This window comes from Patiria miniata, unplaced genomic scaffold (assembly GCF_015706575.1).
Source record: "Patiria miniata isolate m_02_andy unplaced genomic scaffold, ASM1570657v1 HiC_scaffold_1, whole genome shotgun sequence".
Classification (NCBI taxonomy): Eukaryota; Metazoa; Echinodermata; class Asteroidea; order Valvatida; family Asterinidae; genus Patiria; species Patiria miniata.
This window is the reverse complement of record NW_024037047.1, coordinates 34,808,411-34,824,117: the sequence shown is the minus strand read 5'-3', so window position 1 is coordinate 34,824,117 and position 15,707 is coordinate 34,808,411. Positions and strand designations below refer to the sequence as shown.

At 41.4% G+C, this 15,707-nt stretch overlaps 1 protein-coding gene across 2 annotated transcripts in view; it reads left to right on the top strand.

Moving 5' to 3' along the window:
• The window catches only part of LOC119729183 (GATOR complex protein DEPDC5-like), a 70,086-nt gene that overhangs the window by 52,474 nt on the left and 1,905 nt on the right, over window positions 1–15,707 (top strand). The window contains exons 24-30 of one of the 2 annotated variants that reach the window (XM_038201725.1): window positions 1,171–1,281; window positions 3,312–3,553; window positions 4,663–4,798; window positions 6,475–6,583; window positions 10,925–11,197; window positions 12,337–12,503; window positions 14,607–14,836. In XM_038201725.1, the coding sequence (XP_038057653.1) occupies window positions 1,171–1,281; window positions 3,312–3,553; window positions 4,663–4,798; window positions 6,475–6,583; window positions 10,925–11,197; window positions 12,337–12,503; window positions 14,607–14,836 (1,268 nt within the window). The remainder of the gene's footprint in view (window positions 1–1,170; window positions 1,282–3,311; window positions 3,554–4,662; window positions 4,799–6,474; window positions 6,584–10,924; window positions 11,198–12,336; window positions 12,504–14,606; window positions 14,837–15,707) is intronic. The other variant, XM_038201734.1, reaches the window with a different exon arrangement.

Sequence of the window (15,707 nt, the reverse complement as noted above, 5' to 3'; positions counted from 1 at the left end):
AACTTCTTTGTGGAGCACAGAACAAAATCCCAATCTAAAATACACATCCATGAATGGGTGCAAGCCAGCTAGTCTGGTTCCCTGACCAGACAATACCCAGACATCTGTTGCTCTGTTTTGGTCTGAAGTAGGGTCAGGGAATCAGACTACAAGAACAACACTTTTTTTCTTGGTTTTTAGCTTCTACAAACACAAAACATTAAACAGATCAGTGTAACAATATGTGCTATAAAGAAACTAACCCCCCAAACCCATCCATTTCTGAAAATTACAGCAAAATAAATGTTGCATATTACCTTTAAATATTGAGATTTTTTTCATCATTAAAATTATATTTTGTGCTTTAATTTGTAATCTTTTTTAAAATTCTTGTTGAAGAATTAGAATTTTCAATTCTGGTGTAAACATACTAACAGCATTTGTGACGGGGTATCTAAAACTAGACAGGATTGTGACTTGAAATTTTGATTAAAAAATATGAAAATTCATATCAATAGCATTGGACTTTATAATGATCCACAAAGGTTGGGTTTGGATTGAAAAATACAAATAAAAATGGTGTTGCCTGCAAATATTTTTAAGTAAAGCCATTACAGTGTACACTATACACCAGCCTCAAAAATAAAAGGACCGGTGTCATATGAAAATCTGACTCCTATGAACATCGGACCCCTTTTCCCAATTATTGGTTAATCCCTCGCACGTGACAGGTCACTCTCCCAAAATGATCCTAAATATAGCATATTACTCACGCATGTGCAATACTACCAATGAGTCCACATTTCATGGAGTCGGATATTCACGCTACACCGGTATTTGTCTAGTCTTGATCTGGGGGACACAAAATCTATTGGCTCGAAATAAAATTCAGCCCACACAGTTAATGACATTAAAAAGTTACTTTTTTCTTTCTAATTTTGTCATCTGTACCAGAAGTTTGAATACCGTATCCAAAGCCTGTTTAGTTTTATACCCATGACGTCACTGGTTACTTGGATGTTAGCGTATAGAAATGAGCATCTAGAGATCAAGTTGATGTGATGGGACTGAAAGGCTGAAGAAGTCAACTGATATTTCTTAATTAACACAATCTTTCTTGTTTCAGAATCTTCTTTCTTTTGTTAACTCTGTTTAAACTAACACTCTGACCTCTATTAACACCCAAATCAGGCTGGCTCTTTCTCTGTTAATCTTGGCTCTGTGAAATCTGCCGAACTTCGTCGGTCCTCTCTTGCCAGCGTTCACGGTCACTCCAGGAAGAGTAGCGATGGTAGCTTAAAGGTACTAACCTATAGGACCTGAAAACTTTAGGTACAAATTAGCCTTGGTCAAGGCGTTCGTCATTATCTGTCCATGCGGTATTCGCCGGCGGCATATCCTCGCTGCGTGCTGACTGCTGATCCTATGCAGTGCATGTAAAAATACAGTACGAACAGCGACCTCATGCGGCCACTATTTATGCAAATCATTTGGATCTAGACTAACGCCTTGGTCCAATCGTCCATGTGAGGTTTTGGGGGTGGTGCTGATTATGCTAATACCCTACACTGACCTTAAAAGTCGTTTTCTTTTTGGTCAGTCATTTCGTGGAAACTTGCATAATAGTTAACACGCGGTGAAAGGTCATATAGCGACAACGTGTGACATTATGTACTGTACATAATACATACACACACGTTGTGCATGTGTGTCTCACATTACACACAGCACCAATGCACGAAAAATGTGGTTTCTGACACGTCAACAAAAGGCGAATAGCTGCAAATAATTTGATGACGTCGGGATTTACCAAGGTGTGATTGGACATTCCACATATTAGCCCCGCCTACACTTATTTGTATTTGCATATGAGGTCGTGCGCTAGAAATCTAGCGGAAAATAAAGAAAAACATAAGCTTTCGCGGACGATTGGACCAAGGCGTTCGATCGGATCCAAATGATTTGAATATATAAATAGTGCACTGCATAGCGAGGATATTCCGCCGCTTACCGTACGGACGGATAATGACGAACGCCTTGACCAAGGCTACATGTAGATACAAATATGTTCAGGTACAGATGCGTTCAGTCACCAGTTAGATTATAAAGTACTTTTAAATTCAAGTACGGAACCTGTTTACAACTAACAAGTTATTTCATTTGTCATGCTTGTACGTTTAAATGTCTATATGTTGGCCTGTCACAATTCCTGACAAGTACTAATGATCTGTTCTATTTTCCAAGTTTTAACCAAAGAGGCATCACTAATACTAAGAAATAGTATTAAAGATTTCAAAATTCTTGTGGCTGAGGTAAATTTTACTGTAGAAAAGGATAATAATTTATGGCATAGAATACACGGTCTTTGCTTTCCCATCAGGAACGTTCTTAAAGAATAGGATCATTTTGGGTTTTCAGATGCTCCGTTATAGTCTTTTTTTGAATTTGCATGGCATCAAAATCATTTGTATGTCTGCAGATTGTACCTAGTTGTCAAATCTCTTTTGTGACTCTGTGTGGATCTGAAAAGAAGCAGTTTGGCAACTAATGCTGGTGCTTTCCAGAATCACACAAGAAATTTTGGCTACGCGGTGCGACTGTAAACCTCACATCTATAGTTGTAATTGTCATTGATGTAGACTAACGTTGTGCAAACCCGACCCGAAACTGACCCGACCTGAAACCGACCCGAAACCGACCCGACCCAAAACCGACTTCGGGTCGGGTCGGGTCGGGTCGATTTGTCCATCATTTCAGTGGGGTCGAGTCTGTTTCAGTTTTGCGTTTGTGATTTTATGGTCGGGTTGGGTCAGTTAAGCTATCTTGTGAAAAACACGAAATAAAAAATTCCCCCAGTGCAATATTGTGGCAGAGTTACCGTGCCCGGTACAACCAAGGTCCAACCCACCGCACCAATGTGCATGTGGTTTGCGGTCTATCACACACTGTCTATATGTAACGTGTGGGCCCACCAGTAGGTAATGTTATGAGTCTTCACCGTACCGTATGGTACGATTCTTTACTGAGAGGCGACAATTTTCACGCGATGCTGGTAAGTTCAGGTACAAAAAGCGGCCACAGTTGCCCAAGCCAGATATTTGGTTTTTAGGGTCGGTTCAGGTTGGTTTTGCTTGAATTTTTGCCAGGTCGGATTTGGGGAGTTCGGATTGGTTTCAGTTCGAATTTGGTTTATATCTATAATGTTTCGGGTCAGTTTGGCCAGGTCAACCCGACCAGATGCACAACGTTAATCCAGACAATAGCTCTAGACAACAGATTGGGACATGTCTGTATATTGGTAATGATATTTACTGGGCCTTGGTTTATTCCAGGCAATGATATCTGCTATGGCTAGTCTCACTCCAAGCAGACAAGCAGTCACCAGCACCCTACCCTCCTCCAATGCCCCTACCCAAGGGCCTGGAGTATTAGCTGAGTCAAGTACCTCTCCAAGAAGCCTGAAGGAGGAAGGCGAGGATGGGGAGTTGGACACGGAGGGAGAATGGGAGGATAGAAGCAAACTCACCCTCTGCACACCACTCTGGGAGATTGCTAAGGCCATGCGAGAACAACAGTAAGCCACATCTTGACCCTTGACCCCAAGGGGGAACATTTTACAGAAATAGACAATGCTCATATTATTTGCTTAGTAAAATGAGGTTACCAGTCCAAATGTCATGCAGGGTACATGGCTTGTGGCATATAAATTATCTCCTGTACACCGCATAAAAGGTGGTGCGTGTGAAGGGCCCACATACCTCACAAAGGAGAACTGGCACAAAAATTCACAGTAATCAATAGATTAAAGGGTGTCCCCAAAAAAATGTCCCTCTCATGGTTGAAGCAGAATTTCGTAAAAATTTTTCCAAAGTTTTCCAAGTATAGGCTAGTACCGGTATGTAAGACAGTTCTATTTTGCACCATTCCAAGTTTAACATTTAGCTTAAACTGGATTTTTGTTTGAAACTCTAAACAGTAATGTGGTTTACAAACTTGCACAATTCCTCTGTTATTGAGAAAACAGGCTAAAGAAGGCGTTCTAGCTGCTTTGACCCGGCTTGCAGCTCACTGTAGTTTTTCCACCATACTCTTACAACTGAGTGTAGAATGCACCAATAACCAATTCATTTGAAATCTTCAGCCAGCATGTATGGTAAGCACCCTAGGCCAAGTTCGGGCAAGGACCATTAGTCGACTAGTGGTTGATTTGTGACGTACCTTACGCCTGCGCACTAATAGCAACGTGCGAACGTCTCTAGTCAAACGCTGGTCAAAATGTCATCTGGATCCTGGCTCCCTGCTGTAGGTTATGAATGCGCGCGGCTATTGGTTACCAGCGATGCAACCAGCCCCAGTAGGTTGATTCCAAATAGTCGACTAGCGTAGTCAACCGCCGTCGACTAGACAGAGTTCAGGCTAACTTCAGTCCAACTATGGTTAACCAATGGTCAACAATAGTTCTTGCGCGAACTTGCCCCTATCTGTAGAACATTCACTGGTCCAGATGCAGCAGAGAAATCTCAATGTTGTGGTTGGAATGGAAAAGCAAGTCAAGATTGTATTTGTGAAACCTTTTTTGAAATTTCCTGGAGCTGTAACTCCATAATAATACATCAAATTTGTAAATCTTTTTCAATGCTTTTTTTGCTCAACCTTTTTTTCCCTCTTCTTTTTCCTTTCCAGAGGTGGATTACTCTTTCTACCTTCAGACCAGAGAAAGATCCCATCTAATTGTTTCATGGCCAGTGAGGCAGTGCATTGGATAATGTCCACTCTTCAAGGTGATGTGACGCAAGAAGAAGCCGTTGAAATACTTCAGGTAAAGTTGACAAAACTATTAATGGTCTTATAGATTCTATGTAGGAGCACCTATGGCACTGTGCTGCATACAAGTCAAATACAAGTCTTCCTATAATTCCAGGAATCTCTGTGCATCGGTCTGTGTTTCAATTATCGCCAGAACCGGGCACTGTATGAAGTTGAAAATCGGCGAGTTTATTAGATTAGATTAGATTAGATTAGATTAGAAATTTATTGTCCGCATCATAAAAATACAGAATTTAGTTTCCATTGGCTCATTTAAATATAAAACTACAATTCGATAAAACAATAACTTATCCACAAAATTTACACAAAATTTAAATATGAGTAAAATTCAAAAATTTAAAACTACAAGTAAAATTACAGAGTCTGAGAATGAACTGGGGAACCTGCAGCAAACATACAAAAAGGAATACCCCTATTAACGAACAGCCAAAGTGTTAAATAAATGAATGGAGTTGGGAACAAAGGATTGCCTGTATCGGGTAAGGTTTGTGCGAGGAACACAGAGTCTGAAACCGGATCTATTAAAAACAAAGCAATCAAAAAGTGGATGAGTTGGATCTGACAGAATGAAATGAACTTTAGATATTGCACGTTCCAAAAAGATTTTGTCGTATGTTGGCAAGGTGAGACCGACAGAGCGCTGAGCCATTTTACGAATGCGCTCAAACCTGTCCTTATTTTTCTGTGAAAGTGAACCAAATACACTAACTATGTTAAAAGTGACAATGCTCTGGATTATAGACTGATAAAATAAACGTAAAATCGTCTTATCGACATTGAACTGTTTAAGCTTACGAAGGAAAAACATCCGTTGCATGGCCTTGCTAAAAACTACCTGAGTATTGCTCAGGCACAAAGAATGTGCAGTGTCAAGTTTGAAGTTGTTTGGATCAGCGGTTCTCAAAAAAGCTGCAAAAAAGCAGCAATACCAGAGGCCTACACCATACAAACGTGTATATACAGACCGCGCCACGCACTGCTGCACATTTTGAATTTTGAGGGCACTGGACTCTTTACTGCGCCACGGGTCCCACACGTGCAAAATGGTGGTTGGCTGTATGGGTATTTCTTGAAGGGGGAAGATCATGTAACGGTCAGATGGACCTTAACCATTTCTTGAAGAGGGAAGATCGTGTAACGGTGGGATGCTGCGCTGTTATATAGGCACTGCACTGTATGCTGCCACGTTTGCGGGTCTACCGGTGGCCAAGCAATTTGCCCGTTCCAAACAGGCACGTTTTGAACAGGCACTGCGCTAGTCCCCTTTAACTTGTGACAGGACCTGTGAACTAATGTGGAATTTACTTGTTGCCAGAGTTTTGATGGACTTGTGATGAACTCTAATGCTACATCCTTATTGACTACATGTATGTGTCTTTGCACACCCAAGTTATCAAACCTGTCATTTTATTTGAAGAAATTATGTTTTGTCTCGCCTGGACTTTATTGTCTCGTCTGGACTTTGTTCAGGAAAGAGACTATGCAGTCACTATGTCTGTACGTACATGTATGTACCGGTATGTAGTACATGAATGTATGTGGTATTTTGGTTAAAGTTTCATAAAATTGTCTCATTTCAAAAGTTGAAGTCCAGTTGGAACCAAACTTGAATCATTTGAAGAGATTGTTTTTTGTTGTCAAATGATGAAGCACTGTTCTCTTTGCTAGAATATGACTGAAGAAGGATTGATATGCCATGCTTCAGGCAACCCCAGCCACCCATTCTGGAATGGTTTCTACCTGTACTACATAATCAAAGAGGAAACCCAAATCAGAGGTTTGTTGAGTTTGTTCAAGTAAGACCATCAAGCTTAGGCCCAAAAAAATAATACTTCTGCTTCCGGTTACCCGACCGACCCTATTTTTAGGCTGCGACCCTAAAATTTTTATTGGCAATTCCAAAAAAATAATAATAATGATTGAATAAATAAAAATAAAAGCTTGTTGTCTTTTCTGTCTTCACAAAATACCTCTCAACAACCCATTTGCGTCAAAAAATGCTTGTATTTATTTGTTTTTTTACTTACATTCGCTATTTTTTTCAAAAGAAACCAAATTCGCTTCGCGATCTGTCATCATACCTCGCAATTCGATGTCACGGTGACTATAATCACGTGCCTAAACTTTGCTCAATGCAGTGACGACTGGTTCCCGCCACGCCGCGCAGGGGCCAATTTAGAAGACATGATGAAAGTGCGGTAACCAGTCTGTCATGGCTATGCAATCGCTAGCGCTAGCATATGCATTAGGCACGTTCACTGTCAGTGTCAACTGGTCGGATTCGACATCGTAAAAATGCCAAGAAAACACCGATGGAGAAAGAACATTTTTGCAAGTTAATTCACAGAATTGATCTATCTTGTCTGTGTATGTATTTTCCGTGTTCAAGAGTTCATTTTGAGATCGCACTACTCGTATTTGGAGTGATACATGCAGCGTGTTTCCCGAAATTTTCGACCGTAAAACGAGGTCTGTTGGCCGTGGGCCACACATGCACAGTACATCACACACAGAGTTTTGGCCAGCTTCTCGTCCTGACTAGCGTTGTGCATATGGTGCGAACGGCCTGACTTTTCCATTATTTTTTAAGAATTATCGAATGTAGATATATTGACAATAATTAAGGTAGGTTTTATTCAGTTTTTCGTGGCCATTTTGTGTATAGCTTTCGTAGTGCAATGGAAAGAGTTCAGGCTAAAACTTCGCATATAATTGAATACACCATTCAATCTGCATAAAAAAAATTGGCAAAAAAAATGAAAAATTCTGACCGACCGACCCTATTTTGAAAGGCATGTAATCGGAAGCAGAACTATTTTTATTTTGGCCTTATCTTGGATGGCACAATTAGATACAGTGGAACGTTGCTATTACGAACACCGCTATACCAAAAATTTGGCTATACTGAACATCATCCTTGGCTCCCGATTTTTGTGTACAAAACATACCGAACATTGTTGTTGGAAGATGTCAACAGAAGAGCGACAAATGGCTATTCCCCCCCAAAAAGAAGGGAAAAGCCACCAATGTAAGCTCAAAAACTGTAATTACATGATTCGATAGTCGCATGTGTTTAAAGTCGTCTTTCAGTAACTACCAGGGCGTGCGTGGTGAAGTTCCGCTTACGGAATTGAAAAGATGAATGGACAAGTTTAGCAACTCCCCGCGTGGTTTGTAAATGCAACTACGCTATAACAATGGTCAAAAGAGGGCGCCACTAATATGTGAAAATCACTATAAAGAACGATCGCTATATTACGAATAATTTCTGTGGATCCCACAATTTCGTTATGGCGACGTTCCACTGTATTGAGTTTTGCCCTTCTCCCTAGTAAGCTTGTGCATTTTTTCTCACAAGCCCCCTGGACAGTACTGAGCATACAGTGTTTACAAAATTTGTCGGCGAATGTAAAACCCAGTGTAAAAGTTACATCTCCCTGATGCAAATTCCATCTTATAAAAGTATGGCACAATTGTTCGGTGCTTGTCATTGCCAGGTTTTTGTATTGAACATGGATAAGACTTCTCCAAATCATATTTCATATTACAAAATACCTCTCTAGTTTCTCTTGTATTTGTCACCCTCACTGTACATTGTTTATGTATACTGTAATTCACAAATGACTAGACTTTTGTTACCACTTGGTTACGACTAGTCTTACTCCAAAATCAGTATGGGTGTGTGTGTCCTTAGAACTTTGGAGAAAAGCGTGAATTTCCAGTGTGGGCCAGATAACATTTTTCATCTGATGTCACACATGTGACCAAACTTTGATGGCCCCTCCATATATTTTGACACAATTTGTGAAAGTAGAAACTGTACTCTGAGGTAGGGAGTGAAAAGTACTAACCTGATGAATCAGTGAAAGTGATATTTCACATGTAGTTAACAAGGGGCTAAGCTTAAAAAATCAGACGAGCCCAATTTTATGTCACACAGTGACCAAAGAATAGCCCAGCTGCAGCTCAGCACAGAAATTTGCTGAGCATGCAAAAGTTACATGCCAAACCAATTACATGCTGCTAAGAGCAAGTTTGAACAAGGATTGTGGGCTCTGCTCAGTGGTAAGAAAGGGAGAGTTGGGGGAGACCACTGGGAGAGACATTTGAATGCATTGCCGACGACGCCTGATGCTCACGTGAAGACGCTCATTCAGAATAGAGTTAGTTGTGTGTATATTATGCTATAGGTGCGTTGACCAGTATCCACCGAAAAGCAGTGAGTTCCGTACATGGGGCTGACGAAAGTTGTAAAAAAAATGCCCTCTCTTGTGAAACGGAGCCTGTGGTTAGCAACAATTCAATTAACTTCACTGAATGCCACTCCTTTGTTACATCTCGTCTTGATATGGGTAATTCACTTTTATTTGGGCTTCCAGATGTTCAGCTATCCCGCCTGCAACGCCTACAAAACACTGCTGCACGTGTGGTCACTTTAACGACAAAATACTACCATATAAAACCTGTCCTTTTGGATCTTCACTGGCTCCCAATATCGTCTAGAATCATCTACAAACTGATTCTCATTGTCTTCAAAGCACTTAATGGGCAAGCACCTGCGTACATCCTGGACATGCTTAATATATACAAACCATCTCGCAACCTTCGATCTGGAAATAAATATCTTCTTCAAGAAGTCAAATCTCATCGTACCTGGGGGGACAGATCTTTCTCTGTTGCAGCACCACATCTCTGGAATCAACTACCTCTTCATATCAAAACCTCCACTTCTATTCACTCATTCAAAACATCTCTCAAAACACATGCACCTCATGTCGAAAGATACGTTTTTTTGTAATTAAACTGATTTTGTTTTGGTTCGTTTTCATTGTAATAGCGCCCTGAGCACCTTGGTGGATATGTGCGCTTTATAAAACTTCATTATTATTATTATTATTATTATTAATGCAGGACAGTTGGACTTCTGTAGTCAACTTCTCTAGTCAACTATTTGGATGTGGTTTCACGGTTGGTTACTGATAGCTATGCGCATCATGATGCACAGCAGAGTGCCAGGATTAAGAAGTGTTGTGAAGACATTCTGACCAGCAAGATGTTGTTAATAGTGCACAAGCGTATAAAAGTTATGTCGTGAATCAAGCAATAATTGAATAATGGTCCGTGCCCGAACTTGCTCTAATGTTGCTCGTGTCGATGGCCCAATTTCACAACGTTGCTAAGCACCAAAATTTGCTTAGCACAAAAAAAGTCTGGCTAAGGCCAAAAAAAAAAGTCTCCGGTTTCTGGTATGCGCGCGCGTCGCCGTAGCCATGCGCGTTGGCAAAATGAAAAAAAAAAATTTTCAATGAAAGATGATGTCTCAAAACCGCCAAACTCACTGGTTTGACTGGAATCCTGCTGCTGCACAATTTTAACGTGTTTTTAGATTGGGTTATCATATTTTATGGTCGAGAATAAGCTTTATGTGGCCTCTCTGGACTCCCATATATTTGCACTAAGTTTAGTCGGGCACCATTTGCAGTCATCAGCCGACATTTGAAGCGTCGCCGCACCACTTTTTGGGCAAGCTCCATACCAGAAACCGGAGACTTTTTTTTTTTTGGCCTTATAAAGCAGGTTATCAGCCAAAACTCCATGTGATGTATATTGCTGGTGATTAGTATTCATCTGTTGTTTGCCTAGCATTAAAATCACATGGAGTTTTGGCTGGTAACCTGCCTTTATAAGCCAGACTTTTTATGTGCTCGGCAAATTTTTGTGCTTAGCAGCGCCGTGAAATGTGCCCCTGCTCTCAACTGGGCCCAATTTCACGGCTATGCTTAACAGTTAGCAGAAAAGTTGTGTTTAGCATAGCAAAAAAATTTGCTAACCTTAAGCACTATTTCACGGCGTGTGTGTGCTAACGGTCGCGCGTGCATGGAGATTTCTGTTGTTACGTCACTAGGTTAAGCAAATTTTTCCTCTGAAGTAAGTGTGCCTTTTGCTGTGCTTATGCTTACGGTCTCCATGAAATAGACAGAGGCTCTGTTAGCAGAAAATTGTGTGCTTAGCAGCGCCATGAAATTGGGCCCAGATCTTTGCTCAACATATAAATTTGCTCAGATTTGTTATCTGCTGAGCAGACAGTTTTCCTTTTGATATGCATTTGTGTTGTCAGATAAGTCCAGGAAATCTCCATCAAGACAGAGCTCCACGTCCAGTGGTCACCACAGCCATGCCTACTCCAAGATCAACGACAACTTCCACAACGAGTGGTTTGAGGTCGCGGTCTGCAGCCCCTCTGCTCCCCCCTCTGATATCCCACAATTCTTGCTACCTGTCCTGCCCCGCCCTGTGTCGCCAGCCACAACCATCATGACCAGCTTTGTGGAAACGATACACGGTACTAGCATGGACTCTGATGAGGAGGCTCAAGAGATCAAGTCTGAAGGTGAGCAGAAGAAAAATGTCCTGGGTTCGAATCCCGGTAGACACATTGTGAATATATCACTTGCAGGGGGTAACGAATGTCTTAAATACCTCTGCTTCCTAATTTATATTCCTTAGGTTAGTGCTAAATAATGAAGAAGTGTACCGGCAAAGCAGGACAGACAAATGAAGTACCATGGAGGGGGGTGAAACTGCAGTTGGACATGAGACATTTAGAGGCCATTTGCCATATTTGTGTCAACAAAATTCATTTGAAGTGCGTAATTTTGAGCTTAGAACTGATCGTACTTGGCCACATATCGGCAGTTTCTTGTTTCTAGCGTCACCCATTACATTGATTTATTTTCGTCCCATAATGATACATACATGTACTTAACCTCAAATTGTACCCTCTTACGAACTCATGTATGCAACTCCTTTCGCTACCCTTACCCATACCCTTTAGTTTGTGGTACCTTCTAACTTCTTTTCACCCTTCTTGTACCCCTTCACTCCATCAACATACTCCCGTATACCCTGATTTAACCCTTGTATCACCTCCCCATCCTAACCCCTTGTAACATCCATGTACCCACAAACCCTTTCTTTTTCTCCCTTTTTATACCTTCTTTGTACCCATCCAACCCATCATACCCTTCTTTACCCTTTAACAACATACATCAGAATAAAACCCTGTGTACAAGGTAAGTAATGTTCCTGGGGTGTACATGCCTGTATCTATGCAGATATCACCAAAACATTGAATTCGGGCGATTGACAATGCAGTGCGCCACCAAGAGTTTGCCACGGAGAGTTCATTTTTCCCAGTGCATTGTGGGAGATGGTCAACAAATTCGCAGCGCAGGACATTTGAAATTGTTAGTTTTTCCGGTCAGTGGTTTCGTAAGCGTATGATTCGAGCATCTGTTTGCCCATTTCTTTTCCTTTTATCAATATGGTGGTTTTTTTGTATGGCAGCAGAACGCTGTGCCCCAATCTATGACATTAGCTCAAGTTGTTTACTGACACTCATTCAAATGGGCCATGTTTTGTCGACCGTAAACTTGAAAAATGAACTCTCGGTGGCAAACTCTTGGTGGCGCACTGCATTGTGAATCGCCCGAATTAAAATGTGTTAGTTTAATCTTGTTGTTGATGCAGTTGTCAAGCCAGCTTCACTGAAGAGTCTACTGTATGACAGCTACACAGCAAAGACAGACCGAGTAGAATGGTGTCACATCAACTACAATGGCTGTTTCTGTGCGGATGAGGCCTGGGGCTTCCAAGTGGAGTGGCTGGTATCCACTCCAAGTCTCCTGGTGGAAGTGGTAGGTTGCTCTGAATTCCTATTTGAATGTTAAAGATATAGTCCATCATTTGTAATTTGTGCATTTTGTTCGTTTGTAGCAACAAAAGTGTTCAAAATCTAATGAAGGATACTGAACAACTAACCTGACAAAGTTTCAGCTCAGCTTCAGCTGTATATTCCGAGAAAAACAGCATTCTAGGATCTCAATTTCAAATCAAAAGTTGCTGAATCATGTTTTGAATGGTTTTGAATTGCAGCTATACGCGATGTCGCGCACTGATCCGACGAATTATAGCAACCGCGCGCGCCTGTGCGTCGTGCCAATGCTTGCGCGCGCTGCGCCGAATAACAAAACGAACTACTAATTTAAATGTTCCTACGGTGCGTCTTAAGACGCACCGTTTGAAAGGCCTTCTTTCGTTGATTACTTCAAAATGATAGCTTGCCAGAAAGATTAATTTCACAGGGAGTTTTGTCCACTTACTATCTTTCAACCAAGTATGTTTTTCAACAATAATACGCCAGTTACTTTTTCGGATGGCTGCAAATGATGGACTATAGCTTTAATATTGGGTTTGGCCCTCACACAACTTGATAAGCACTTGATATGCAATGCGGTTTCAGAACTTGACAGAGTTGTAATGACTTGAGTAGTGTCTCAATTCGAGTCTGGCTCGAGTCACAATTTTTGCGATTCACTAGGCTCGATGGGTAACTGACTTATTTGACTCAATTCACTGCGAGGAAATGACTTGACTCAACTCAACTGAAGTCCCTCGTCAGAGGACTCGACTCGACTCCCAAAACTGTGCGAAAATATATTTACAGTGACTTACAGTAACCATGGTAGCGTATTTATTTTCGCATACTTCACGTATCCATGAAGTTTGTGGCTGCTTATTACGTAGAAATAAACTGGTGCCTTGTATTCCTTCTTCCATTCTGTAATTGGATGATGATCAAATATCAGTGACTCAAATTGACTCGAGCATAAAGTCGACTCGATTTGTCAGGATTTCCACCTTAACTGATTGTGCTGAAATTGCATTCTTGACCTAAATACTCCATAATGTCTGATGGGCCTGATAAGCTGGATAATATTATTACATCATGTCACCAGACCCATAAGACATTTCATAATACATGTACTGTCTTATTTTCAAGCATTATGACAACCACAGTGTGGTGTCATTGCTTAGTCCACAAACAAAAGCCTATTAACCAGTTCGCACCGGGAGGCCGTGATAACACACACTGGCTGTTTTTGTGCACAGGCACGGCTGATGGATCAAGATTGCCTCGACTTGCCTCCGGGTGACGTCAAACACTCTAATCCCTCGTGCCTTTTGTACACACACACACCAAGTCTGTGGAGGCGCACCGTGTGCTGATTCTGTGGGCCGTTGTGCACGGCCTATTGTTGCACAATTTACACTCCAGTGCACACCCCACAGTATTGACACATTATATGAGGTTTCGGCAAGAAATATCGTACAAATACTGTCGAAATCACTCTTGCGGTCAGTATGGTGTTTGGCTGCATACCAGAAGTTGGCAGGGCCTTTTTGTCTTTTTGAAAATTTCGAAAGTTTTGGCAAAATAAACCCTGCGCGAAGTGGTTAAGATGAATGCACAAGTATAAACGCATTCAATACATTGCTTGATACATCTTAGGGCAAGTTCGCGCAAGGACTATAGTTAACCATTGTTCGACTAACGCTTGCCCGAACTCTGTCTAGTCAACGATGGTTGACTACGCTAGTGGACTATTTGGACCCAACCTAATGGGGCTGGTTGCATCGCTGGTAACCATAGCTGCGCGCATTCATAACGTACAGCAGGGAGCCAGGATCCAGACGTTTTGCGATGACATCTTGACCAGCGTTTGACTAGAGACGTTCGCACGTTGCTATTAGTGCGCAGGCGTAAGGTACGTCACAAATCAACCACTAGTCGACTAATGGTCCTTGCCCGAACTTGGCCTGTGTTGCACTGGCTTTGTGGCATATGAGACACGGATGCATTACATTGTTTTATGTTAATTCGCGCTCTTGGCCTAAGGTTTTTTTTTGCCTCCGTGTTCACCTCTGAAATAAGTTGTTTTTTTTTGCCTCTGATTCAGCTACAAGGTTGGGCTCGTAAAGCTGTCCAGTGTGGCTTCCATCTTGTTCCTGCTCCCATGGATGCCTTCAACCAATGTCCTCACTTCAACAACCCGCTCTCCTGCCCTCGCTTCATCCCACTTGACATTCAGTGTCTTCAAGCAGGCACAGGTCAAAGGTTATTTGAGCACATTGACCCCAGCAGCCAAGAGAGGAGAGTTCACTTACTCCAGGAGACAATTCTGAAGAGGTACGTTTTGCTATTTTTACGTTTTGCTTTTATTTGGGGTGATCCGCCATCACCCCCATCGACCCCCATCATGCCCAAAAACATTTCCTTCAAACGGAACAATGCATGAACTTGACACTTGCTGTGAACATCAAGCTCATACAGAAATGCAACTGCAGTGTCATGTTGAAGTCATCATGTATCAGATTACAAATGGTTTTAGTTCAGTTATCTGAGTGCTCTGACGACATCAAACTGAAGTGAAGTGTCAATCAATACATACAAATAGGAATGTGTCATTTAAAGAAAATGTTTTCCTTTCACTGCTTTTTGGTCAAATGATAAAATGCTAAAGTAGAAATATTGCGGGTAACACCATGTGGAAAGTAATCTTTTCAGAACCACACTTCCAAGAAGACATTACTTATTTCCACATGGTGATACCCGCAATCTCTCTGCTTTATCTCATCCGCCATGCAAAGCTTCAATTCATGGATGAAATGCTAATCTGATATATTAATCACAGATTTATCATTTTAACCATGTTGACAGCGTCAATTATATATACGGCACTGTACAGTGTACGATGCACCCATTGAACCTGCATACGTAACCACCATGCTAAACCTCTAGATTTAAAGTTGTTTTGTTATTTCTGATAATGAAATTAAGATTCCCCCCCCCCCCCGAATGCACAAGGACTTAAGTTCCTTGGGAGGCCTATAGAGAGAAGACATTGAAGAAATGTGATGCGATCAAGCTACATGAGTCGTTTGTCGACCCTGGTCAAAAAAAAAAATTATTACAGATTTGAAAAGAGCACAATCTCAGCATTACTACTGTGAAATCTGCATGCTGATACCATCTCTACTTCAAACATTATGGAAGTCGG